The sequence below is a fragment of the Peromyscus eremicus genome, chromosome 1, assembly GCF_949786415.1.
Source record: "Peromyscus eremicus chromosome 1, PerEre_H2_v1, whole genome shotgun sequence".
Lineage (NCBI taxonomy): Eukaryota > Metazoa > Chordata > Mammalia > Rodentia > Cricetidae > Peromyscus > Peromyscus eremicus.
The window spans coordinates 2,977,696-3,004,612 of record NC_081416.1 but is presented as its reverse complement, the minus strand read 5'-3'; the positions used below and the strand labels follow the sequence as shown (position 1 = coordinate 3,004,612).

The window sequence follows — 26,917 nt, the reverse complement described above, 5'->3', positions numbered from 1 at the left end:
CTCCAATTCAGACAACTCTAAGTTCAAAGTGGAGAGAACTATGAAGGGGTTCAAGGCTGAGAAATGTGAATCTTGTGGCCCTAACCTGGTGCCCAGACCCAATTTTCCAACACCCACTTGGCCTCTGGCTACAGCTCTCTATTGAAACCAGACGGTGGCCTGGCTTCATCTCTATCCCTCTTTGCAGGGTGGACATCTTTGCCAGCACAAGGTCAACCAGCACCGGCTTATTTCACCACGGGGGATGAGCTCTACCAACAGTGGTTGGTACTCAGAATGGCCAGGTCTTTGTCACTCAAAATGTCAGCTCAAAGTGAGGCTCAGTGAGGCTCTTCCTGGCGTGCCCATGCAGCAGGGTGCCTCTGCCCTCCAGTGACCAGTACACGGGTCTGTTTTTCATCCAGGTCACTGTCTGCCATCCTAAACCATTTGCTCTAATTATGCTTGTAACTCACTGAACTGTAACTGTCATATGCCTTGCCCACACTGGTGGCCCCAGGACCACACACAATGTCTAGCTTCCAAAGCATTAGAACATCCACCAATGAACTGAACTCCCAAGAATCTTGAAAACGCACTGAGGAGCATGTGGTGGTCAGAACAGAGGAGTTCCCCAGGAAAAAAGACCAACTGCAGCATAGTCTCCTTCAACCCAGTAGCAGAGTGTGGGGGACGCCAGGGAACGGAATGTCACAGGCCTACTCGTGGGGCAGTGAAAGCGTGAACTGGGCCATGTTGCCAGGTTCAGAACACAGAAATGGCCCACCTTGCCAGAGAACAGAGAAGCTAGTGAAAGAGAGGGACTAATTTAGTGAGACCTTTAGAGACTTCAACTTAGGAGCCTGGTAAGACACACACGCACAAACACGCTCACGTGCATGCATGAGAGACAGACAGACAGACAGACATTCCCAGGTCCAATGCTAGCCCTCTAGAGTTTAAACCCTTGAATCTAGAGAGCTTCTTTAATCCTGAAGGCTATAGGAAGGCCAGACCTCAAAATGTCACAGTGACGCCCCAGGAACACAGGTATGTGATACACAGCACACAGTCAGGACTTACAGAGCAAAATGTCCAAGTCACTTACACGGCGGGAAAAGTACTAATCGGAGTGCATGTGAAGAGAGATGTCTGTGGGGAGGAAGGATACAGGCATGGTATCACTGCTTGTCCCCTCTAGGCTGTAGGAAGCTCCTTGGAGTACAGCAGACCTTTAGTTATTTTTTATTGCTCACAGTTATGAAATATAAAACTCTAAACATTTAACTTTGTATTGAGCATCTATGGTAAATATTTGCCAGGCGTTTAAGGCCTATGTCAGAGTGCTTATTTAACAAGCACTCTGCCTTTAAGTTCTGTTTGTAACCCTCAACTCAGGCTACACACCTTCGTGGGAACCCATACCCACTCACTTTCCCTCAGTCTTCAGGCTCACCCTAATTTGATAAGCAGGCCAAATCCTCATCAAACACCATTTCCAAAAGGCTATTTCTACCTGTGTTCACTTGCTTTTCTTAAGGGAAGATGTGGGGAGGACCAGTCAGTGCTTGGGATGTGACCACATCACCTTTATTCTCTGACAGATTGTAACAAGTAAGGTGTACAGCTACTGTCTGGGCCAGCCAGGGCAAGCACAATTATAGAGAGGCCTTTCTGGAAAGCATCCAGAAGTCTGAGATACAGGTTTACCCTGTCCACCAGGGCAAGCTGCAAGGATAGACAGGAGACAAAGCCCTTCCTGAGGGTAATGTCATGATTATGAGTGTTTGTTTTATAACCAGGATGAGGCCCCTTTCACAGAGTATGATGCCCTTGAACATGGAGTCTCACAGAAGTGACTCAACATTCACACCTCTGCATAACGGGTAAGTGTCCAGTCTACAAACCATGCAAATGAGATGTCCTAAGTGATGAATTAGTAAAGTAGAGAAGCTAACCCCGATGTGGCCACAAATCCACCTTCTTTCACGACAGCGCTGCTCCACCAGTACACAGAAATATCTTTCCTAGAGTCTAATATGCCTCTTCCTTTTGTCCAGGCTAAGAGAGGGCCAGTTCAATATGAAACACAAATGGAAGTATCTAGCAGGCAACTGGATGGGCGTACTGCAAAGGAGGACTCCTCAGATTTGAGAGCTCAGAGACTTCACAGAACTCATCCACTGATTCCCAGGGGTCCCCTGAGGCCCACGTAGGAAGCACTGCTCAAAGCAAGAGGCTCAGTAAACGCTAAAGATGAAAAGTTGGATGACTTGGTGGCAGATCTGAAGAGCTCTGAAGTCCTGGGAGGGCAGTCGGAGCAGACGCTAGCCACTAAACCAACGTCAAAGGCAGGGACATGTCTAAGTCAACCGGCACCTCCAGACCTCTCTTCCTAAGCTTTGTGCAATGAGGGATACAATTATTTTTTCTGCTCAAATATAAAGAGGGTGCTTAGATCAGAGGAAGCTGAGAATTCGTCTTGAATTCATTTGTTTCTGTTCTTATAAAACAATCAGAAAGGCAGCAAGCAGCAAAGCTTTTACTGCTACACAAACTTGGCCGGAGTTCAGGATTTGCTACCAGCCAGCTATGTGTACGTGGGTCACTGGGTTTCTGGGTTTGGTTCCCTCCCACACAAAGTGTGATGAATGTCCCATCTCCAGGCCAATACTCAGGGCTTTAGTGAAGACTCCATAAAACAGCCTAGCAGTGCCTCTGGCATCTTATTTATGGGCAACCATCAGACATGCCACTATTAAATTATCTCAGTGGTTGCCAATGGGCAACCAGCACCAGCTTTGACAATGACCTCAGGGCTGGAATTAGAATAGAAAGCACCCCAAACATTGTCCAGGAAATGCCACAGCTCAACCTTCAGGCTTGAGGATTTCCATGGAAGTCGTCACTCTCGTTTGCAGTGCTGAGGTTCTCAGGGAGGAACCTTGTCACAGGAGGGGAATTCCAGAGCTGACCCTTAGAAACACCCCATGTGATCATACAGCCTGCATTCAGAAAAAGCTGCCTTCAGCCTCCTATAAAAGTCACATCCAGGATTCTCTAGAGATCTCAACCCAGACAAAGGAGACTGCAACAAGTGGGCATTGCTTAGGAATTCTGACCCTCACCTGACCTCATGCACAATATAGTCCCAGTAAGACCACTTTCGCTCTGGGCGACCTAGTCACCAACAGCTGTGGAATGTCAAAAACAAGGCTGCAACGGTCTAAAGTTACCCCTCCTCCACCACGAAAGAAAGAAAACACATTTCTGGGTCTCTGACTTTATGTTCTTCTGCTGAGGAACAAATGTCGACAAGATATAGGATGCTCTGCACTGCCTGCCACCCAAACGCATGGAACATAATTTTATACAAAGCTATGCCCGCTTAATTGTGGTGCATTAAGTATTATGTTCATTGTTTCTGAAACTGGAGAGAAATGAATAATTTATTTCAGACAAAGGAAACTCTTGAATATGAAATGCCTCATGTTTTAAAATTACAATTTGGAAGACAAGAATGAAAAAGTACCCAGAGCCAGCGAACCTTACACTACTAATAGAAAACAGTGCGTTGACTGCTTCTGTGTTGTTTGCAAACACTGCGTTTTCAAAACCTTCTCAAGCGTAATGGGGGAGGGGAAGACACTAGATTTTCACCATGTTCACATCCACTCCACACCGGGCTCAAGTACCCAACGTGAGTTTTCTGTGCTGGGTGAAATCCTTTCCTCTCCCACTAATAGGCCCCAGCTTGCCTAAAATTCCTCTCCCCATATACATACTTCCTTCCAGAACTTTCTCTTACCCATGTTTTCTGCCCTTCTTCTCCCTCACCCCATCCCCAGGCCACTTCAGCCACTCTGCACTCTAACTCATCACCATCTCCCCATCACTCAGCACAGAAGGTTCTGGAAACAGATGCTCTGCTACTATTTCCTGAGTAGACACTGCGTTTTTTTAACGTATGCTTAACTGATGATTTTCATTTCCAGTACAGCTACTTGTGGTTTTTTCTTTTTTTTTTTTTTTCCCAAATTCAACCCATCTTTCCTCATTTCATGACAACAGACTGAGGCAGGAGGAGGGAGGGATTAGAACACAGGAACGGAGCCTTCATCCTCTGCTTGCTTTCTACTGCTGTGGCAAACACCATAAAAGAAAGTAACTTGCACTTGGTCAGAGTTCATCACTGACCCAAGCCAGGCAGGAACTGAAGCTGAGGCCATGGAAAAACTCTACTGGCTTGCTCTCCAGGTTCATGCTCAAATACCTTTCTTCTACCTCCCAGGAAGACCTGCCCAGGGTTGGTATTACCCCCAGTGAGCTGGGCCCTCCCACATCAATCATCAGTCCAGAAAATACCCCCCCAAGACTTGCCTATAGTCAATCTGATGAAAACATTTTCTCAGTTGACATTCCTTCTTCCCATGACTCTAGTTTGTGTCAAGTTGAAAACAAAACAAAACCAAACGAAACAAAATAAAACAAACAAAAAACCAGTGCCACATTGGAAGTTGCTTGTTTCCCACTTCTCCAACTGTTGAGTAATGCCAAAGCATGCTAAGGAGGCCCTACCAGCTCCACCACCTCCTGATCTGGATACTGCAGCTACCCCACTAACAGAGAGAAGAACTAGAAAGTTCAAAGTCACGTCACAGTTCACCTATACTCCCCAGTGAGTGCTGGAATGCAGAATTCAAACCAGGTATGCTTAACCACAAGTCTCTGTTTGTTACCACTGTGCTGAACTTCATTCTACTAGAATCATCAAGACTTCATGCTTGCCCCTCCCCATGCTCACCCTGGGTCTAGAATAGCAGTTCTCATCCTGTGGGTCATGACCTCTTTCTCTCCAAACCTCTATCTTCAAAAATATTCTCATTATGATTTATAACAGTAGCAAAATTACAGCTATAAGGTAGCAATGAAAATAATGTTATGGTTGGGAGTCACCACCACATGAGGAGCTGTATTGTGTTAAAGGGTCCCAGCGTTAGGACTGGTCTAGAAGAACTGCAGATGATTTGCCAGGAGGATCTCCACATGGAGAGATGCTTCAGGCTGACTCTGGGTTTCCTCCTCTTAGGGAGCAGCCAGAGGCAAGGACAGTGCCACCTGCCCCCCCCCCCATTCCCCAGGAGATCTTCAAACCAATGGCATTCCTACACCCAAGAGAGCTTGGGAGGTTCCTGTGCACTGAAGGAAGGTGGTCTGGATGCAGTCCGTTCAGCCCACCTTCTTCATTCTGCCTCCTAACATGCGTCCTGGGGTCGATGAGCACTCCCTGCCATCAGGCCAAACTCCTGCATTCAGAACCTTGGGGTCTTACTCAGACATTCTCGCTAAGTGTCCTGACTCCAGTTAAGAATCACCTAGAAAACAGCCAAGTAAGAGGTGTACACAGAAGAGGGAGGAAGAAAACAGTGACTAGGAAAGAAATGAAAACACTCATACATGGGGGCCTGCTCCCGGGGGGCCAGAAGTCTGCAGAGAAATTTGTCAGCACCACCTCTATCCTACAGGATGGTGGCAGACAGACTAAGAACCAAGGACCATGCCTGAGCAATTGTCTTCAGGCCAGGATGAGGCAGTGTCTGGGTGGGATACCACAGCAAGACAAGTGGGAAGCTACTGCTCCAGGGGGTCTAGACTGTGCGTACTCCCAGAGGCCACCATGAGAGTCTTATTCTTATCCACAGAACAACCATCAGAGGCTGCCTTTGCCTCCAGAGGCCAAGTGCCTCCGAGACTCCATCACAGTCTGGTTCCCGACTGTTCCACATCCAGCCTTCATTGCAACAGCCATCTGTCTGCCTCACAGAGTTCATGGGACCACCCAGGATGGTACAGACAGCCTCATCCACTCCCGTGGCTCTGCCCCCGTCTGCCCCAGGTACCTGAACAGTGGGCAGCATGCACATGGTGTTCACATTCTAGAACCTTCTATGTGCCCCACCCCCTTCTCCAGGCCACACAGGTCTGGGAGAGGCAGCATGGACCTGACCTTCTGTCTCCAGGGGCTGAGGCAGCAGCATGGCACTCCTGACCTCATTCACCTGCCTGGAAAGAACTTGGAATGAGGAGTATTCCCACGGCAGTCCTCATGTCCTTCTCCAGTCAGGAAGCATCCAGAGGCCTGTGTTGCTTTTATGACACAAAACTCTATTAAGTCCTGGAGAATGTTATCTTGCCATACTGAAAATGAAAAGTGGTCACCGCACATGGTTCAGACTGAAAGTGCCAGCCAGGCCGAGGACTGCAGCTATTGCTCTGTCCTGGTGTTAGGACAGGACAAGGACATGTGCCTTTCTACCCAGTCTGCTCCCATCACGCCTCATGTTCCTGCCACAGAAACGGCTCAGATGCAATGAATCTTCGTTTACTCCAGTCTTCTGCCTGAACTCCCTCCCCAACCATCTCTATTCATCAAACTCCTGTTCACTTCACAAAACCCAACTCAAAAGTCCTCTTTAGATTATAGAACATCATCTTCTAAGCATGGCACAGCCATGGAAATCACGAACTCCCAGCAGCTGTGCCAACTGAGTCTGGGCCCACACAGGTCTGGCCTACCCAACAGTCAGCTGTGGATGGAGGTAGGGTTTACAGGGCCCTACCACAAATACTGGCGACTAACAGACCCTGTGAGTGGTTGGGGGCATACGGTCCAGTTTTATTCTCGCTGGTGAGCCCGCTGGATTGTAGTGGGTAGCTGCAAACCCCTGGTCATGCAGATAGCCTCAGTTACGCTCTGAGTGATACAAAACCAAACCAAACCAAAAGTCATACGCATGGAAAGTAGGACTCTGAAGAGTCACGAATATGAAAGACACGAAAGAAGGGGGCCTGGAAAGGGGTGAGAGGGAAAAAGACAAGACAGGGCGAGAGGGGAGTAACCAGAATGTGCTGCACACATGTGTGAACTAAGTTTACTAATGAAAGAAATCAAAGATGGGGCATTTCCAAGTGAAGGGACATCCCCTCATCAATCCTTCTAATTTTCAACTCTTATCTATTATTCCTTCCTTGGGATTACACTGAGCTACGTGGGTTCTATTCACTCACCATACGTTATTTTCTTCATATCTATCTATAAAACAGAAAATGAGACTTCTTAGAAGGTAGGAAAGGGAAGTATATCTGTGAATGAATTTGGCAAGAATAAAATTCTACCACCCCGAAAAGCTGGAAAATAAGAACCCCCCAAACTGACCAGTTTTCCTAATTCTAAAACAAACATAAAATGTAGCATATACTATATTGACATGTAATTTCAGATAGGATGTGATGCATATAACATTTATAGCATGTGTCATATTACATCTGTAACACATTCTGTATGTTATATACAATGTATGTAACATGAGATTATGTGTCATATGCATCACATAGATACTAAATGCATACATGCGTACCACTCAGTAAAATGCATCTACCAGTCTTTCACCCAGGTTGCATACTGAACTCTCATGGGACACACATGCTGCACATTGCAAAGGGATGCCACCACATGAACCCTGACACAAACTTCATACATAAGAATGCTGGCTCTGCCACAGCTTAGTTCTGTCTTGCTTTTGTTTTTCCATTTTTGTGTGTGTGTGTGTGTGTGTGTGTGTGTGTGTGTGCGCGCGCGCGCGCACACTACTGCATGTGAAGGTTTGCCATGTGTGTAGTGTGAATATGTGTCTGATGCAGAAGCACATGCATGTGAACGTCTGAAGTCGATGTTAGGAATCATCCTCAGCGATTCTTCCACCTTACTCATCCAGGTGGAGTCTCTAGTTCAAACTCAGAACTCACCAAGGAGGCTGGTCTGGCTGGCCAGCGTGCTCTGGGTTCCTCTGTCTCAGCCTTCTGAGGCTGGAATGAACATGGGCCGCCACGCCCACCGTCTGCATTTTACTTGGGTTCTGAGGACGTGAACATTCACATTTCAGCAGTAAAAGCTTCAATCACAGAGCTTTCCAGCCCCGCCACAACTTAGGTGTGTACACTCTGATTACTTTATTTGGGTCTCAGTTTCCACATCCACCAAGTGGGGCTGGTTCCTACTCAAGAATCAGCCAAGTCGTTGTGGTAAAATACCTAACCCGCTGTGCTTCACTTGTCATAATTACTCTTTCTTTTCCTGAGTGACCACAGTGAGGTCACTCATTCCTAGTTGGGAGTATGCTCACTGCCAGCCTACTCACCCTTTTCCCCACTCAGGTGCCACTTGCCATTCCTAAACTCTGAGCAGACAGGGCTCCACTGGGGATACTCCCCCCGCCCCCCCAATCTAGTGATCTGGCATCTGCTTCATCAGGGGTTTATTTGAAACTCATAGGAACAAGGATCAATGAACCATTTCATAAACATGGACTTTAAGGAACCTGCTGCTCTATTCCTACCATGAGTGCGATCAATACTGATTTCCATACATGATTAAGTGTTCGTGAGAGGACAGTGCGCAAGCGGAGCAGCAGCTGCACAGCTGCTGTGGTGCTTCCTGGGCGATTTGCTGGGGCGTAAACGGAAGGGGTGCCAGCACAGTGGAAGACAAATGAATAACATATTAGGTCACCTTAAAGTGGGACTCAACTATGTGTTCCTTTCTTCACCACTGTGTAATGCTATTTATATGACAACATGACAGAAAGTGGCCCCAGGCATCCTGCTCCACTTTAGAAACCTTCCCGCCTCACACAGAAATGGAAAAAGACAGAATGCAGAAATTGCTTCTTTGGTTAATATTTCTGCAGTTCCGCCGGAATGGTTCTAATAGCACGAGTGTTCTGGATTCCGGGTCTCAATTAAGAACCCCTCAGAACGCAGGGCCAAATATTAAAATAACAGATACTGGCTTAAATTTCAACTTTAAAGGCCATTTGTCAAACAGGATCTTAAGGCAGAAGACAGAGGAAGAGAAGCTGGGAACTGAAGAGGAAAAAAAGAACTAAATATCTCCTTTGGAATAAGGGATCCAAGGTCTGTGCTTCAAATGCCAATAGGAACAACAGAAAGAGCATTTTTTTTATAGAGTCATGGGAACAAAATGTGAGCTCTCTCAGGCATGAGCTGTTGGACCCTTAAAGCAGTGCTCAACCTCTCAGTGCTCAAATTTCCCCCTCAAAAATCAGAAGCCACAGCACTGACCTCTGGTGAGCTAGGGCACGAAAGCAAAATATGTGTGTGGTGGGGGCTGTTCAGTAAAAAAAGACACACAGCAGTGACTTCTCTGTGCGTTCCCAGAGAGACCCTTTCCTTTCACACCCCTCTTTAAAAAGGGAGCAAATCTGGAGGGCACATGGGTCTAAGATGGCAGAGTCCCAGATGGAACCACGGATTGACCAAATGATTAAAAGTCTGTCATATGCTAATGCATGGACAGGGCGGACCTTCTCCAATTTAGCAAGAGTAAATTACAATTGATTTTCAAAGAAATTGCTTGTTCTTCTTCCCTTCCTCCGCTGTACCACACACAGCTGCCTCTGCCTTTGTCACAGCCAGGACCAACTGAGCACATGTCAAGGAAGATTTAAAAAAAAAAAAAGATTGATGAGATAGATGTCCAGAATCGCAATACTGTAAGTGTACAGCCCAGAGCAGACAGATATACAAATGTACCCAAATCTCCATGCTGTACACAGTATGTGCATGTCTGTATAGCTTCCAGCGGCCTGTGTGCAAGCAAGCCCACCCCCAGGTCCTTGTGCTTTACACATCTCAAGTCCCTCTGCCTGTGCTGTGCCATCTGGACTCTTACCACTTGATGCAAGATCCTGAAAGAGCACACTCCTAGAAATCTCCCCAAGGACTCTGCAGCCCTAAATGAAACCTTGGACATGAAGAGATATGGTTAAAAGATCCGAGAAGGCGAGAAATCATCAGAAAGGTTAACAATGGCTGCTTTCACCCCTAATTTCTGATATGGTGATAGACCCCCTTAGAACGTTAATTAGAATGGAAGGAGAGATGAAAGAAATGCCCACGGGACATAATAAATTAGCCCCTTATGCAAATTACCCATTCATTTCCATCACTGACCCAGCTAGTTGAGTCTCTAAATTACAGGAAGTGCTTAGCCTCCTTAACAAAAAATACCAAATGAAAGATTTTCTTTCTTTTTTTTTTTTTTAATGTGAGGGCTGGGAGGGCTTAAAGCAACAAATATTTCTCACTTTTTTCCCCTCACAGAAACTCTGAAGAGAGACAGAAGATGAAACTGTGCTAAGGCTGCAGCCACTGGCTCCTGCTGCGGGATCTATCAATTAACCCCTGTTCTGAGACGGTGGTCAGCTGCCCCCTCTAGCTGGAGCCCAGGCTGCGGCACTCAAGGTTCTCCAGGGGAGACAGAAGGAGTCAGAGGCCTGAAGAGGTCAAGGACAAGTGAAAGGAGGCAGGAAAATGCCAGGATCCGGAGAGCTTCGAATAGCAATTTAAAAACAAGCACATACCTAATTTTGCTTGTCATCACTGTTCCCGACAATTTATGTTCCACTGTCCCATAAATTTATGGAACTCTCAGTTTTCTTATCAATAAAATAAGAGGGCTGGATCAGAATGACCTCTAAAAGTCCTGCTAGGGCATCTTTGTTTGTCCCTGTCAAACAAGCAGGACCCTTGCAATGGCTTGAGCTATTTAAATACAGTCCTACAGCTTGGATTTTACCTACCAAACTCACTTCCAGATTCATTTTCTTTTTCCTACTCTCATCTTCTTCTTTCCCTTTCTCTTTTATTCTTCACTACCTTCTTTGTATACATTCAGCCAAACCACAGTTTACGAATTCTATGTGTATAACATACATATTATATAAAACTGTGTGTGTCTGTGTGTATCTGTGTATGTGGTGTGTCAGGATCAAGTTTCCTTGGTATGAAGAAAATGCTAGAAACAAAGACACATAAATGTGTAAGATTCAACGTAGACTCTTCAAGGAAGAGCAGAAATCTGGTCAAAGCCAACCCAGTCCACTGCCTTCCTACTGTCACAGGCACATATGGCCTCTAGGAAGGGTGGACACTAGTCCAAGTCCCCCAACTAGTCAGGGTTAAAGCTAGCAGATTCCTACCTCCTGGACCAACAGCATTCTTCGAACCAAATCTGCTCTACTTGACACCTTCTCTTGAGAATTTGGCACTGCGTCTCAGACAACAAAGAAAAAACAAGGTGCGGGGTGTCCTTTGGAAAGAACAAGCTTCAAGTCGAGAAATGAAAGGGCGACAGAAAGAAATACTTCAGGAGACTAAAGAGAAGGAATGAGGACAGACATATTGGCTATAAATAATTTTGCACCTTGTAACAATCTTCAGCTCATGCAATTACCTGTCACTCACTGATGTTTTATCGCCCTTTTCTAAAACAGGACCTCCAGTAACGCTATGCAAACTGTCTGTCTGTCTCTACCTTCCCAGCCTTCACCAGGGCATGCAGGCCTCTGCCATAAAGAGTCAGAGACCACAACGTCCTATTGCTTTTTCATAAAACTTATCAAGGTTCACATTTTATCTAAATAATATAATGTTGCCTGGAGGACATGATCAGTGACACAGAAAGACAGAGTTTCCTCAAGCCATCAGGCAGGTAATGAGCAAGTACGGAGAGACTAAATTAAAGGCAGTGTGTGTCTTACACACTTGTTTACAAGTTCAAAGACCCTAAAAGGCTCCTATGTTTGCTTAGATTGGTTATCCTCTCCTTTCTTTTTGAACCTGTTTGTAATTCCACATTGTTATGCCATAAAAGTGGGCCGCCTCAGGGGCAGGAAAGGAAGACTAAAACCCAAAGGTAGTGGTCTGTGAAAGTGAACCTTGAGTGTTCTTAGCAGAGCTTCGAAGGCGGAAGTCTCTTCCCTGTCTAAGGCATGCCCTTCGCAGGGAGCAGTAATTCTTCTGCTGTGGGGCACTGGGGAGATTTATGGGGTGAGGTGGGAGAAAGGGAGTCAGTGAAGCTGAGAAGGGAAAGCTGATCACAAGAATCCTTAAGTACAGGAAGAGATTGCTTCCCGGGTGGTGGCTACACACTCACCTCCTACCAAGGAAGAGCAGCAGCAGGAACCTGAGCATGAGCAGAGCCCCCCAGAAAGGGCCTGCAAGCCTCATGACTGGTTAGGGAGAGGCAAGGCTGTCCTCCAGAGCCTTGGAGATAGAGACAGATTTATCAGGCTCTCTGAGGGTTCGGGATTGCTACCCTCTTCAGTCCCTGATTAGGGAATGGGCTGTTGGAGAAGCTGGTCTCAGAGTCTGAAGGGAGCCTACAGCAAAGAGTCTCATCAATGCGTTTAAGGTGAGGAAAATTTATAGAGGACCAAAGATGTTCAAGGCACTATGCTAAAAATTTTACATAAAGCGTCATTAACCCATAAGAACCTATGACATTGATGCAATCATCCCGGTACTATAGCCAAGCTTTGGGCGGAGCCACGAGTCACCTGGGTGGGTGAAAGCCCAGGGTATGTGTCCTTTTTCTAGAACATATGTGTACTAAGAGTGGCCCTGTGAAGCTACCCTGAGCACTGACATAAGACTAGATGGTCACTGTGCCCTGTCTATGACAGAGTGTGTGTGTGTGGGGGGGAGACAGAGACTGAGCATGAAAAGTCTGTGAAGTAAGACAGGTGTTGCCATCAGGTCATCAAGGTACCTGGCAATGAAGAGGCCAGGTGATGCTAGGAGAAACCAGACCCAAGCTGATGAGTGTCAAGGCTGAGGCAAAGCTGAGGCAAAGGACAAGATGGCAACTAGAGGACTGGAGGCAGGCAGTACCAAGGAGGACTGGCTGTCTCCTGTCTCCTCAGAGCCTGGAGACAGTCCTGCTGACTGAGTGTAACACACTGGGCATCCAATAACACCACTGTGTAAGAGACTCAGGAAGAAAGGGTACGGGGAGAAGAGGGGAGGGATGATGAGATCCAGTTTGGACATGCTAAGTTTGAGGTAACAGATACAGCTAGATGGTCCCATCCAGAGCTCAGCAGGGAAGACTGTTTTAGGTGCTGAAGTATGAGAGAAGGCTCCGAGTCACCCATATACCAGGTAGCTGGGGTCCCTGGAATGGATAAGGTGTGTCCAGAGCATGCAGCAAAAAAGATAGCTATCCTCCCACACAGCAACGCCCTGGCAAATCTCAAGCAGCGTGGTCCTGGCCAATTCACTTACCGTCTCTGCAAGAGTGCTCGTTAAAGCAGAGGACTGATGGGCCTAGGTCTCTGAGGATGCTGCCCTGTCAATCCACCTGTGGTCAACAGAACGTCTGCTCTGGATCAGAAAGGGTGCTGGGTGCTGAGTAGACACAGAGCCTAAGAAGCAGTCGCCGACTTTGAGTGGGAAAGACAGACACATAAATAAGTCCTCTCAATGTGCTGTGATTAACAATTATCATAAAAGTAAAAGCGCAGGAAACAGGAGGGAGTCCTAAGTGAAAGGCCTGTCTGGGGGATTTCAGCAAGACCTTCAGAGAGGAAAGCTGACTACAGTCTTACAGAAGTATTAGATGCTTCTGAAGCAGCAAGGCATGAGAGCAGAGGCCGGGAGGGCGAACGTAAACCGAGTACACAGGGACGGGTTTGACTGACGGAGCTTGAATGGAAGGAGCATGGGGCTTCCAGGGAGTGGTGAGAGTAGGCCACAAAGGGCCTCCAAGGTCTGCTAAGAGTGGGCACAGACCAGAATCAGTAATAGGGAGCTACTGGGGCTCTAACACACAGCATCAGCACCATAAGAGATGGTTTTCAAGAGCTGGGCAAAGGGCAAAGAGATGGATCTGAGATTAAGAGTGTAAACTGCTCTTATGGAAGACTGGATTTTTGTTCTCAATACCCACATCAGGTGGCTCGTAATTGCCTGTAACTCCAAGAGCTACCACATCCTTGTCTGGCCTATTGGGCACCCACATGTATGTGTACATATGCACACATAGACACAGACATACAACACTTTAAAATATTTTAAAATTAAATCAAGAACTGAGTGAACAGGATGGTACCCCCATCCTACAGCAAGAACAGCAAAGCTGTACTGAGACTCTAGTGATCCACAGATGATGTCATAATGTAGCAGGAATCTTAAGTTCTTATTAATAAAATCAAACCTGAGCCAGGTATTGGGATGAACACTGGAAGGTGAGAGAGACAGAACAAGCCACAGCTACCTCACCTCGCCGGATCCTCAGCTGGTCTTGTTTCCTCAGACTGGAAGCCTCTGATTCCTCATCCAGAATGGGTCTCAGCTGAATTGCTGCTCAAAAGCCTGAATGCTTAACCAGGCCAAATGCTTCTAGTTTCTGGTCCTCACATCTTATATGTCTTTCTGCCTTCTACCATCACTCTCTGGGATTCAAGGCGTGAGTCACCATGCCTGGCTGTATCCTTGAACACGTGGATTTCTGCCTCTAGAATGCTGGGATTAAAGGCATGTGCTACCACCGCCTATCCTCTGTGTTTAATATTGCGGCTGTTCTGTCTCTGACCCCAGATAAGTTTATTAGAGTACACAATATTTCGGGGAACACCATACCACCACATCATAAGACTCTTCTCCAATGGGCCAAGGTTGTAACAGAGCTTTTTTTTTTTTTTTTTAAAGCAGTGACATAAAGATTAAATAACAAGCACAGCTAATTACCTTATTCAGAAATCCAGACTCAAGACAGCCTGGGCACATCTCATTCCTGGGTTAAGCCATTCCCAATCACACAGTATTTCTGGAAATGTCTGAGACATCTGTAAGGTCTGTGAGGGGAGGGATGGCAGACACAGTCTGGGTTGTCATCTCTCACCAAGTCATCTGCAGGAAGTCCCAGCTCTGACACACCTCTATCCTCACAAACTCTCCACCCGACTCTTATATACTCCACTGTCCACACTGATTCTCTGTGTGGAGAGCCCAGCAGCTCCTATTTCTAAAGTGCAAACTCCTGACGAACACACAAACCCTTGTAGCTTCTTTTACTTTTTCTGCCCCGGAGGGGCTTTATGCCTCCCTCCACGTTAGGCTTCTCTTGGCACCCAATGAGCTTTCAAATCTTCTCCATGCATAGTTCTCTTGTTCTGGAGAGTCACAGGGAAGAAACTCCAGCAGGTTCACCATCCTCTAAAGTCCATTTCTAGTTACTGCAGTTGACTGCAGCCTTGTGGAGAAAACAGGAAGCAGATCAGAAGTTAACAGGCAGAGGGCTGTGGCCAAGAGAGAAGGGCAGGTGGAGTACTGTATGATGAAGTCTAGTGTCTGGACTTCCATGTGCACACACAGCTCTGACCTCTGGGCTCCCAGGAGACTCTCCATGTCTTCCCATCTATGCCAACATTTTGCCACACTGGCCCATTTTCTCCTTTGTGTAATTTAGGCCCTACACCCTTGGAAACCACACTGGCAGAGTCCACAGTCAACATGCCTCCTCAAGTCCCTTTGCATGCCTCAGAGACCAGAGACTCCCACAATCAAATTTTCACAAGTGTAGGCCTGCCAACTGTCCACTAAAATACGGGCCTGACTCAGCAGCTCCAGTTCCCTTTCACAGTTCAGGCTTCAGAAGAGAAAACCGTTTTATATTTTATCTTATGGTTGTACTTCTCTTCCTTGTTCCTGCCGGGCCACATGTAGTATCTCCACAAGGCCTTTTATCCAGTTAGCAAGACAGCTTGGGTTTAAAGACTCCAAAGAAAATGTAAACAAACGTATCTTCGAGGGGGCCAGGCATGCTTCTGTGTGTACAGATGAACTCAGCCATACCTGTGTGTGTAAAGGCCAGAGATCCATGCTGGGTATCTTCCCATAACTCTCTCCACTTTATTTTCTTGATATAGTCTCTCACTGAGCCTGAAGCTTGGTTGCTGCCGGTCTGGCTGGCCATAGAGTTCTCTGGATTTGCCCTCTCAGCTTTCCCCTCCTCAACGCTGAGGTTATAGACGTACATCACTGGCTCCAGCTTTTGTGGGGGTGCGAGGACCCACACACTTCTTCATACTCATTCAGCAAGCACTTAACTCACTGAGCAATCTTCACTCCAAGACTTTCAAAACGTGGCTTAGTCTGTGGGAAGATTCAGCTGCCACTTCTATGTGGATAAACACACTCCTCACACCAGGCCGGGTAACCCAAACATGGGATCCCTGATGGCTACCTTCATCGGTAGGGCTCAGAGACCCTGCTGTCCTGGATGCCTCAGAGACATGCCCTACACAGAACATGCTCTACAAACTCAGACTCCAACTGTGAAAAGCTACATTTATCATTCTGCTTTTCCAGCCTCCATCTGACAGAGACCATACTGGCTAATGTGCCATATTCAATGACTCCAAACCCCTCAAGGATCCATTTGGCTTTACTACATCCACTTAAGGAACACAGTCACTGTCAAAGGTCAGAGCTCTCTGGGGCTAGAACCTAAGTCCAATGCCCTCGAGATATCAAATGCAAGCTCTAAACAAAGCCTTCCTGCCTCTGCTTAATTCATTATGACTTTTAGGTACTCAACAGGATGGATCTCGCACACTCGGGATCCTGTCTGCTGTGAAAATAGACGTGACTGAGTTTGTTTATCCAGTGAATGAATAAGAGAAACGTCAATACAGAAGATTTTTCTGATACTCATTAAGGGAATTTAGACAAGTTGGTGATACTCAGGAACGCCCTTGCTGTTCCAAAGGTGGTACAGGAGCACGGGAGCAGGGGGAGAGATGCTGGGGTGATCTCAGTCTTCCTTCAGTATTGCAGACTGGAGAACTGGAGATCACTTACTCCAAATGCCTCATTATACCAAGGAGAGATAAGTGACATGGCATCAGACAGGAACCTGTGCAAAGCCCCATACATAGCTCACTGCAATTGTGAAATTAAAATCAAAATGGCCATCGGTGAGAAGTGATGGTCTCATGGCAAGCAGCAGGTAGGAGGTGTAGAAGTCAGGCTCCCAGAACCCTATCCGTTACACCCCATCTTAGCCCCTTCACAACACTGTCCATGCAACTCTCACTGCTTAAGACACTGTCATTGCAGGGCAGAGAGAAACAGTCAAGATTTAGAGTGCGAATTACCATAAAATTCAAGAGAACACAAAGGTCCAGAAACAAACTTATAGTCTCATATCTTACTCCGTACACGTATACACACACACACACACACACACACACACACACACACACACACACACACGGGGTGGGAGCAGAGATAGAGAGAGACACAGAGAGTTTTCCTATAAACCAAAAGACCAAAGGGAAAATCATATATAGAAGTGCATCTCAAGCTTCATGTACCCATGAAAGACCTGTCCAGGTGGATCTTGCTAAAAGCCAGATTCTGAGTCAATAGTTTGGATGCAACCTGAGATTCTAACTTCTACATTAAGGATGCCAGTCTGTGCCAACAACGGGTAGATCAAAACAAAACACCTTACTGTGCTTATATATTGTGTACCCTAATAAAATTTGCCTCAAGATCAGAGGACAAAACAAGCCACTAGATTAAACATACAGGTCAGGCAGTGGTGGCACACACCTTTAAGCCCAGTACTTGGGAATCACACACCTTTAATCCCAGCACTTGAGATCTCATGCCTTTTCTTAGGAAGCACACACGCCTTTAATCCCAGGAAGTGATGGCTGGGCAGAGAAAGCGATATAAGGCATGAGGAGACAGGAACTAGAGGCTTTTCAGGCTGAGGAGTCCTAGAGGTAAGATGTGGCAGTGGCTTGTTCCTTTGTCTCTCTGATCTTTCAGGATTTACCCCAATATCAGGCAACGAGTTTTTACTATAAGACCATTTAGGACTCATGTAACACCTTATGATCAAACAAACCTTGCTTTGAATTCTGATTCTTACATTTATGAACTCTGTGATCACATGCTAGTTCCCACCATCCCTGTAGAAACAATGCCTAAAATGCACATGATGGTGTGAGTCAGTGACGAGAAGCTCCAGACACAATGCTTGGCATATAGTAAGGGCTCAGTAAATGTCAGCAGCTGCCTCTAAGATTCACAAGGACCAGGATGATGGCTGGCTCACTGCCAAAACCACAATGTGGAGAACACAGTAGTTGTCCAGTGGCTATTTGGCCAATGAGTGCACACACAACATACACAGTATCAAGATGTACATACTCCCTTGGTTCTGTGCCTTTGTGCTAAAAGCCTAAGGCATCTAAAACACCAGAAGATTCTTATCAACAAGCCATCACCTCACAGAATCAGATTCAACACTAACCATCATGTTTAACTGCCAAGACTCTTGTAATTTGTGGTGGTTATATGTACTTGAGAAATGTCTTAACTGCAAATAAATAAAAAAAAAATAAGACAGCACCAGTCTGGAATCTGTATTTCATTAAGAGAAATTACTGCCTTCCCTATTATATGTCGGCTGTCTGAATGCAGATGTTATGGAAAAATAAAAACAAAACCCCCAAACCCTTAATTCTCAAACCAGTTCACTTCCAAACCAAATTCAGAACTGCAAAGAAAGTCCAAATAAGCCAAGAGTAACAAGACTAAATTTTAAAGGGCCATTGGGGCAGAGGTGTAGTCTCTCAGAAGGGCATGCACTTGCTCAGGACAAGTAAGAAAGAGAAGGATGTAAACAAACAGAAGAACATCAACTTTTACATCACAGGCAGTCAAGTTAGTCTACCCACAATCCCTCAACAGTTTGAGGTTATCTCCACTGTTTCCTGAAGACAGGGGCGACAGAAAAGCAAATCCCATCCCACAAAGGCACTGTGTAAGGTATGCAGCAGCCAGGATATGATTGCCACCTACAGACACAAGTAGCACTCCCTTTGCCAAGAGTTGGCCAATCATATTTTGTTTAAAAAAAAAAATCCACTCAGTCACCTCCCTCCAGACTCTTCCAATCCACCACACCACATCACCTCATTGAGAATTACTCTTCTCTCGCACATGCATCGCTAGGCATTCCGCCTGTTCATTATCATCACCCTACCTCCGATTTCCCAGAAACACGCCGCCATCCGATACAGCATGTGAGAGCTCAAGAGAAGGCAAGCCATCAGATCCTAGCTGGCAAAGGGGTTGCAGTGGAAGTATGAATCAGCTTACCTGATATGAACGGGACTGCCCGGAATATATCTGACAACCTGCTGTTAACTGGCTCATACGGGGAATCTTCCAGTAGATCATTTCCTAGAAACGACAGGAAGATTAGGCTCAGCTCTGGAAAACGGGCATATTTCAAATAGTGTTTCTCTGCTCAGTTGGAACCTCTAATCATGTTATGACTGTGTACCTAGAAGATGCTGAAACTCTCAAAGATTTCATATGTATGTTTGGGGACATAATTATTCCTTTTTCATTCCTCTGCCTTTGTTGTCCTTGCTCTCCCCAGAGTGCCTTGAAAATACTGGAGCACAACCCAGCCCGAGCTTGCCAGGAAAGTCTCCCACTCTGCAAAGGAGTCGAAATCGGAGAGAAAAGAACCAGTGACGTCACAAACTTTGCTTGCCTCCAGGAACCAATGGAAGAAAGGTGACCCAGGAGAGGCCCCTATTTCTGTTAGCTCCCCCAAACCAAGGCATATGACCTGCAAGCAGGAACACTGGCTGTTTGTAAGATCAACCCTAAAAGCAGGTTTTCATGACTAGATTTTAGAATTGGCAGCTGACAGTTCGAGCTTCTGTATTACAAATGTTCAGCGAGTCTCGGTGAAGAATTGAAGGTATGGGATCCATGTGGTGCATTTACAGACTCCCTAAGTCCCATTGGAATGAGCAGTTGTGACTGCTACTTGTGTGCTAACCATGGTTAAACCTCAGCAGCTGGTCCAAAACTCAACTAATCTCAGATGACAAATGGTTTCTCACACATCAATGTTTGAACCGGCATGCGGGGGTGAAGACAGAGCCGAGTTCTCTGGCCCTGCAATACTTCTTTAGCTCATGTCCTAAGGGAATAAAGTAGGAAAACTCCAGGCAAGATGCAGGCAGGCCTTTGCATCCTTACTCTCTAAAACCAGTGAAAGCTCCAGGCTGGCAGAGAAGTGGGTTCCTTAGGTAGCATTAAGGGGTCCCCACTCTGATGTTCTGACTGGGTTTCACAAAGGTCAATGGGATCCCAGGGGTGCCCCCACCCCCTCGTGGATCTTCCAACAATACTGCTCAGCTGCAACCAACACCAGCTGCTGCTGTCCCTAGGGGCCAATGAAAGGTCCTCATTCCGCAGCTGGGAGAAGAGAGTGGATGATGAGATCAGCCGGCTTAACCCCGAGGCCGACTGGACTGAGTTGCCTCCTGACTTCCGAGAGGAACCCCGGCATGCTGGTGGGGGCGGTTGATGCATACCCTGCAGGCTCTGATACATGCTCCAGTAGATGCGCAGACAATTCTTCTCTTTCTTCATGCCCCGCTTGCAGCGGCAGTTGTAGAGAGACTTTTGCTTCAGGGCCTCCATGGCGTTGCGGCACTCATCCTTGGCCTCCAGACCAGATGCCAGGCTGAAGTTGGTTTCCTTGCCCGCCACGCACTGCCTTAGTGTGCGGTACTTGGTGCTGCAGCTCTGTTCCTTCAGGCACTGATCACTGGCTTTCACGCAGTCCAAGCGGTCCCCACCACTCACCTCGGCCGACAGCAGCAAATCTACGGGGTGAATGGAAGAAGCCTTGAGTGCATCAGACTAATGGGGACCCTGAGTCTAGGTCCCAGAAGGGGCGAGAAAGGGGGCGCATGATAGCTCCACCATCGTTATGAGGAGCAGACTAGGTAGGAAGCTGGTCCCTGGCCCACCAAGGAAGGTAGTAATAGCTTCTGCTAGCCGTCTTTGTGGGATTTGCTGAGGATCCTGCACCGCCCCAAAGTAGAAGCAGCCCTGAACCGCTGGCTGCCCCGCCTCCCCGGGCACCTGGGGCTGCAGTCTCTCGGCTAGCCAGTCCGCCGCAGCCCAAGGGCCCTCCGCTGGAACGCTTGGCACCCGTAGCGAGTTTGGTGAGAGGCAGGCGAGTGGCAGTCTGCCCCGCGGGTGCGCTGAGACGTTATCCCCAGAAAAGTTTTCCATTCCAAGTTTGCTCTCTCCCGACCCCAGTGTTTTTCGACCACACTCCACCTGCCGGAGCTCAGCGAGCTCTTTGTGACTTCCAAGGGGACCTACGCGTATGCCCCGGGGTGAAGGTCTAGGACCCCTCAGATCCCCATCGGGCTAGATTATTATTTTTTTTAACACAGCAAAATAAAACCAACCGCGCAGAGTTGCGCTGCCACCGCTTCCCAAGCCCAGGGACCCTCGAACCTCTTCACCCCCCAGGGAAACTTCTTCCACCCCCATCCAAGGCACTCGCGCCGCCGTTCTGGAGTGGCCTCTGCAAGGGACCTTTTTTGAAAGATTGTGGGTGAAAAAGCCAGCGGCGGCCTCGACTTACCCAGGAGTGGCAGCGCGAAGTACAGAGTGGCCAGAAACATGGTGCCGGCGCGCAGCTGGTCCCCGCCCCCCCAAATCCAAAGCCGCCGCTGGGTCTCGCAGGGAGAGCTCAGCGTGCAGCGATTCCCGGGCGACCGCACTCCTCTGGCCACTCAAAGTTCAGCTCCATCCAGGGTGAGAGGAAACTCCCCGTCGCTCTGCCGCCCACCGCAGCCAGCGACTCAGCCCCAGGCGGGCTCGAGGGCGGGAGGCGGACCCGCTTTAGGGGTTCAGTTCCGACCAAACCTGGAAGGGAGAGAGCGCTTTGAAATGAGAGCCGGGAGTGCGGAAGCCTCCCGCTCCCACCTCTCTCCCCTCCCCCGCTCCCGCCTTGGGGGACTTCTCAACGCAACCCCCACTCGGGTCCGAGAACGGGGGTGGGGGGAGTGCATCTATTTCGGGCGTGGGGAGGCTCCGGAACCCGCGGTTTGGGTCTGGAGAGGTCTGCTAGGGCTCCCTACGTCCAAAGCCGGAGGCTATCCCGCACAACCCAAGAGGCTGAACGCAAGCAAATAAATAAGCATTACTTTCCGAGCAAGCGCCGGAAACAAGCCGGCGCTGCCCGGAGTCGGAGCCTCGGCGGCGAAGGCTCCTTAGCCAGCCCCGGCTGGACCGAGACCCTGCTCCGGGAAGTTGGCCGCGGTTCCTGGCTCCCGCCCGACCACTCGCTGGCTGGATTGTAAGCGTCCTAGCTTCTCTGCCTCGGGCCCTCTGCATCCCGGCTACCAATCGCCACCTCTGTCGCCGACACCCCCACCCCCGGGCTAGCCTCTTTTCCCAAGCAGTCCCGCAAGAAGAAATGGACATCCCGCCTGAAGCTGAAACCTGGCTTCGGCGCCCCTACTCCTACCCGCCACGCATCCTGGGCTCCTTCCCAGACATCGGTGCCTTCACACGCACTTGCCCAGCGCCCGAACTCCTGCGCATCCACACCACTGCCCCGGGAGAGCCAGCTAGCCCGCAGCATCTGCACGCCCCAGCAGGTGCAGCCCCGCACCACTAGCGCCCCCCTGGCCCCAAAGTTGGAGGATGCCAGCAAAATGGAAAGGGGTGGCTGAAGGGGAGGTAGCGATGGGTTCTCAAGTGGAATAAGAAAACTCTAAATGCCACCAACCTGGACTGAACCGACCCGTGTCCAGCTGCGGCGAGTAGCTAGTGTTTATTTATTCTTTGGGGGGTGACCCGCCCCCACTTTCCTTTTCCGGGCTCACTTTCTCGCGCTAGAGGGGAAAAAAGATGCCATAATCTGCTACAGCTCGGAGGACAGAGTTGGCCAGGACGATTTCCGAGCAGACCCCCCCCCTCCCCCCGCGCCCTGCCCAGGCTCAGTGCCCGTTAGGGATGTCAGCGGTTATTGGAAGCGGTAGGAGGGTAGCGTGCCCAGATTGGTTTTGGCCAAAGGACCCTCAGCGTGCTTCTGCTCCGGTCGCCCGGCAGCGCAGAGCCAGCTCCTCCATGAAGCGCAGCTCCACTGTCCGCCACAGTAGACTTACAGGCTGACTGGTGGTGGGACCCAAAGCCAACAGGCACGCAGGCGTAGGACCCGCAGCAGCCTCCGAGACTGCACACCCCCCACTCTTCAGTGCACAAGGACTCTTTCTTTAGTGCAAAACAGCAATCCGTTCAGACCCTTTAGAACACAAAGTTGTTTTTTTTTTCCTCCACGTCATTGGCGGTTGTGACTCAAGACTCGGCAAGATACAGACTCACTCAGACCTAAGCCCTAAGCAGCGATCTTGGGATGCACCCACCCATAGATCCATGCCTGTGTGAGCCTACACACCTCTCGGACAGCGAGACAAAGCAAAGCCCCCAGCCCTACTGCACTGAAGTCTGGTCAGACCCAGCTTTAGATAATTTATAAGGTGACCTCCATCTTGACTGTTCCAAGAGTAAATTAAAAAAAAAAATTGTATAAGCAGAACACATCCATAGTCCCCAACCCCAACTTAAAGAGTCGCCCCAGCGATGCTGCTGAAGTGACATCCGCTGTCCCTTAGGGTTCCAGAGATCTGTCTAGAGTACAGTCCGCAGTGGTGGGTAACCAACTCGCTACTCGGGGCTTGTTGGAGATCTTTTCTGTGTCCAAGTTCATCTCTCAGGAAAACCGAGTTTGAATCCAATCTATGAGCCCAGCTGTCAAATCTGCAAACACATCACCACAGACAATGGACCGCCAGGAAGGACAGAAAAGGAACGCTCCTTTTGATCCAGGGGTTAATTGAAAAGGGCATGGGCTTTAGTTTAAGTTTGAGGCCGGGTTGTAAGGGCAGGGAAAAGAGGAGGAGGGATGGGTCGCTCTCCATTCAAGAACACACCAGCCAGGCGTGCCCTTCAGCTGTGCTGGCTGCTAGTGTGGCGCAGTGCATTGTTTGGAGTCCTCAAAGGGTGTCTGCGCCTTAGTGAGCTACGGTAACCCAGGGGGACATCCCGCTGGTCCTAGCTCCTCCTTTGCTTTGCACCGTGTTCCTCAGGGGCAGGTATGAAGTGGCTGGTGCCTTCACCAGGAATCCCTCCTCCAGCGTCACAGTCAGTCACACCAGACACAGATTTCCAGTTCAATGTATCAGTTTACACTTGGTAGTTGAATAAACAAAGAAAGCATATGTCACATTTTCACGACAGATGGTTCAATCCAAGGGCTACTTAAGTTTTTCTCTATCGATAGCCAGAAGTTTGCAGTGCAGACTACCGTGGGGAGATGTAATTGAGTCTTCCAATCAGTGTCTCTGCTTACAGAAGCTTATTTCCATATTTTCCCACCAAGGCGAAAATGCCAGGGAGGTGGATTTTAATGGGAAGATGTATCTGAAGACTCCCATGGACACTCAGAACGTAAAGTCCTTTTCCCTTGTCCTATTTCATAAGTGAAAGGGAATGTCTCTCTCTGTCTAGTCAGTGCTTGTCTTTGGGGACCACTTGGGGTGGTTGAAGAACATTTAAGTTTCATTTAAGACAGCAACCATGTCTTTCCAAACAAAGAATATTTGGAAAGCACTTGGTTATTCTACAGAAGTTTTAAAATTCTACTTTTAACAGAAAGGAAGAAGGCTAGTCTAAAAGGTCTCCAAAAGTAGAATGTAGGACTCCTTTGAAAGCAGTTACAGCTTCAAGAATATTTCAGGCCCCTTCCTTACTCTAGCCTTTGATAAATGATAAATATTGACAAAATAAAATTGATCTTTTGGGGTTTGGTTTGGTTTTGAGAGGATTATTGATTTTTATTGTGTGTGTTCCCACCCATGAAGGCCAGAAGAGGGCATCAGATCCCCCAGAGCTGGAAAGTTACAGGTTGTTGTAAGCCTCAGCATGGATGCTGGGAATCAGTCTCAGGTTTTCTGCAAGTACTCTTACATGCTGAGCCATCCCTCCAGCTCTTTCTGTAAAACAATAACAACAATAAATACCACTAGTTACTACAGCTATGCTGACCAGCACTAACACTACCAGTCTCAGTGTTAGTGCCATGGATTTAACTAAGATGAAACATAAGATACGTGTGGTTATGCCAGGCGGTGGTGGCCCATGCCCTTAATGCCAACAGCACTCGGGAGGCAGAGCCAGGTGGGTCTCTGTGAGTTCGAGGCCAGCCTGGGCTACAGAGTGAGTTCCAGGAAAGGTGCAAAGCAACACAGAGAAACCCTCCTCGAAAAAAACAAAAAACAAAACAAAACAAAACAAAAGATATGTGTGGTTAGTTCTCAGTAGCACTAATCAATGGCCATATGTGGCAGTGGTTACTGTATCTGATAACACAAAATACTTCACAGAAGGATCTAGTGGGCAGCACGACCTGTTAATGCTGCCATCAAATTAGTAGATATGGGCTCTGTATAGAACAACAGATCGGGATAGGCATCCACTGAGTGCTTTATAAGTGGTGGCACAGTGAGAGTTGTAGGGGGGTGGTGGTGGTGAACTCTCCAAAGTCACAGCCAGTTCCTGGTATGTTCTCAACGCAGGATGAGGGCAGAGGTAACAAAGCAAAGAAGAGGAATGGCCATGTCAAATTTCATTCTACAAGAACTGTAGATAAAAAGATGTCATTCATATTCCAGCTTAAGACTTCCCATAGTAGGACCCAATGGGGAAAACCACTGCCTTACTCCACACTAACATTAAAGGTGAGAGAAGTGCATGGCCAGAAAGCCTTTAGAATACGGAAATAGAAAGCGTTGTGACATATTCTATTAACACTGTTTCCTTGGAGCTTATCTGTTCCCATGTGCACGGGACATCTCAGGATGAAAGGTGACATTGAAATATCAAATATTAATCATTATAAAGGTTCATGCAATCCTCTGTGACATGTTTTCTCAGTGGAAAATTGGTTTTAATGCTACAAAATTAGGTTCAATCCACCCATGAATATGTGAAGCGAGCAATCTTCTTGTGTTTCTTGATGTAAGTGTATTTTCATAAGTTAACAGATGAGTCACCATGAAAACGACAGTTCTGTCTCGTGGCATTTTGCCTCTTATTCTCGTGCTTTTGTCCTATAGAATATAATGTAAAATATATTCATTCCCTAACATACTGCTCAAAAGTCATTTAAGTGTTTTTCTTCATTCAAAGTACTTCATCATTTGACATTAGACAGTTTGACAGGCTTACCTCTGCAACCACACAAAACACTCAACAAATGGGCGGTGCTTTTATTTATCTGTTCCGTTCATGTGTACTGTGATTTTCTGACTTGTTCGCTTCCACTTGCCCCTGAAATGGTACATATCATGTTTTAAGGTTCAGCTTAGCTGGGCAGGCCAGACTCCTTGTTTGAACTAATCGTTAGTTCCATGCCATGCCATCCACAGCCCTCCTGGAATCTCTATTATGTCTGTGGTGACAATTGTTTCATAGTTAGGTGCTCTGATCCCTTGACTGGACTGTGAGCTCATTGAAGGCAAGGGAATATTCTAGACCTCATGTCTGCATCCCCAGGATTTAGACTCATGACTGACACACACTCCTTCCCAATGAATGTGCATTGATTGCATGAATAATGCGTGGTGCTGCTCCTCATTTTCCTGACACTGTAATTCTACAGAAAGATTTACATGAAAATCCCTTTACTGTATGAACAATACTAAATGTAAGTACCTCATACGATTACTGGTATTACAGTTCCAATAATAGTATCAGATATGTATTATTCCTTTGGGGATTTGACATTTAAATTTTTTTAAACAAAAACCATTATTATAATAGAGTGCTCTTTTTTCCCCTGCTTCACTTTAATAGTAAAATATGACATATTTCATTTCTGGGAAATGATAGCTTGCCTTAGGTCATATTTTAAGGCACAAAGCCAGAGTAACATTCCCACCTGAAGTTCTCTCATCATCTAGCAATGTACCTCTCTCCGGGAGAAGGGCCAGAGTACAACCACCCTGGAGCCTTCCTCTTCAAAGGCAGATTTTTAAAAGCCAAATTGGCTCAGAATTATTTTTAAAGAAACAACCCTATGAACACAATTGCAAGCCCTCTTGTGATCGTTTTGGGGAAATGCTGATCATCCAAGGCAGGCAGCTGGCTAAGGATCTCCACGTGA

The 26,917-nt window shown here is 47.5% G+C and overlaps 1 protein-coding gene across 1 annotated transcript in view; it reads right to left on the bottom strand.

Annotated features, from left to right (window-relative positions):
* Gfra1 (GDNF family receptor alpha 1) overlaps positions 1-21,606 on the bottom strand; it is a 212,691-nt gene extending 191,085 nt beyond the window's left edge. Inside the window, exons 1-3 of the mRNA XM_059255991.1 lie at positions 21,329-21,606; positions 20,259-20,552; positions 19,021-19,104 (exon numbers count right to left, since the gene is read on the bottom strand). Coding sequence (XP_059111974.1) covers positions 19,021-19,104; positions 20,259-20,552; positions 21,329-21,368 — 418 coding nt within the window. The 5' untranslated portion in view covers positions 21,369-21,606. The remainder of the gene's footprint in view (positions 1-19,020; positions 19,105-20,258; positions 20,553-21,328) is intronic.
* Positions 21,607-26,917: the final 5,311 nt, after the last annotated feature.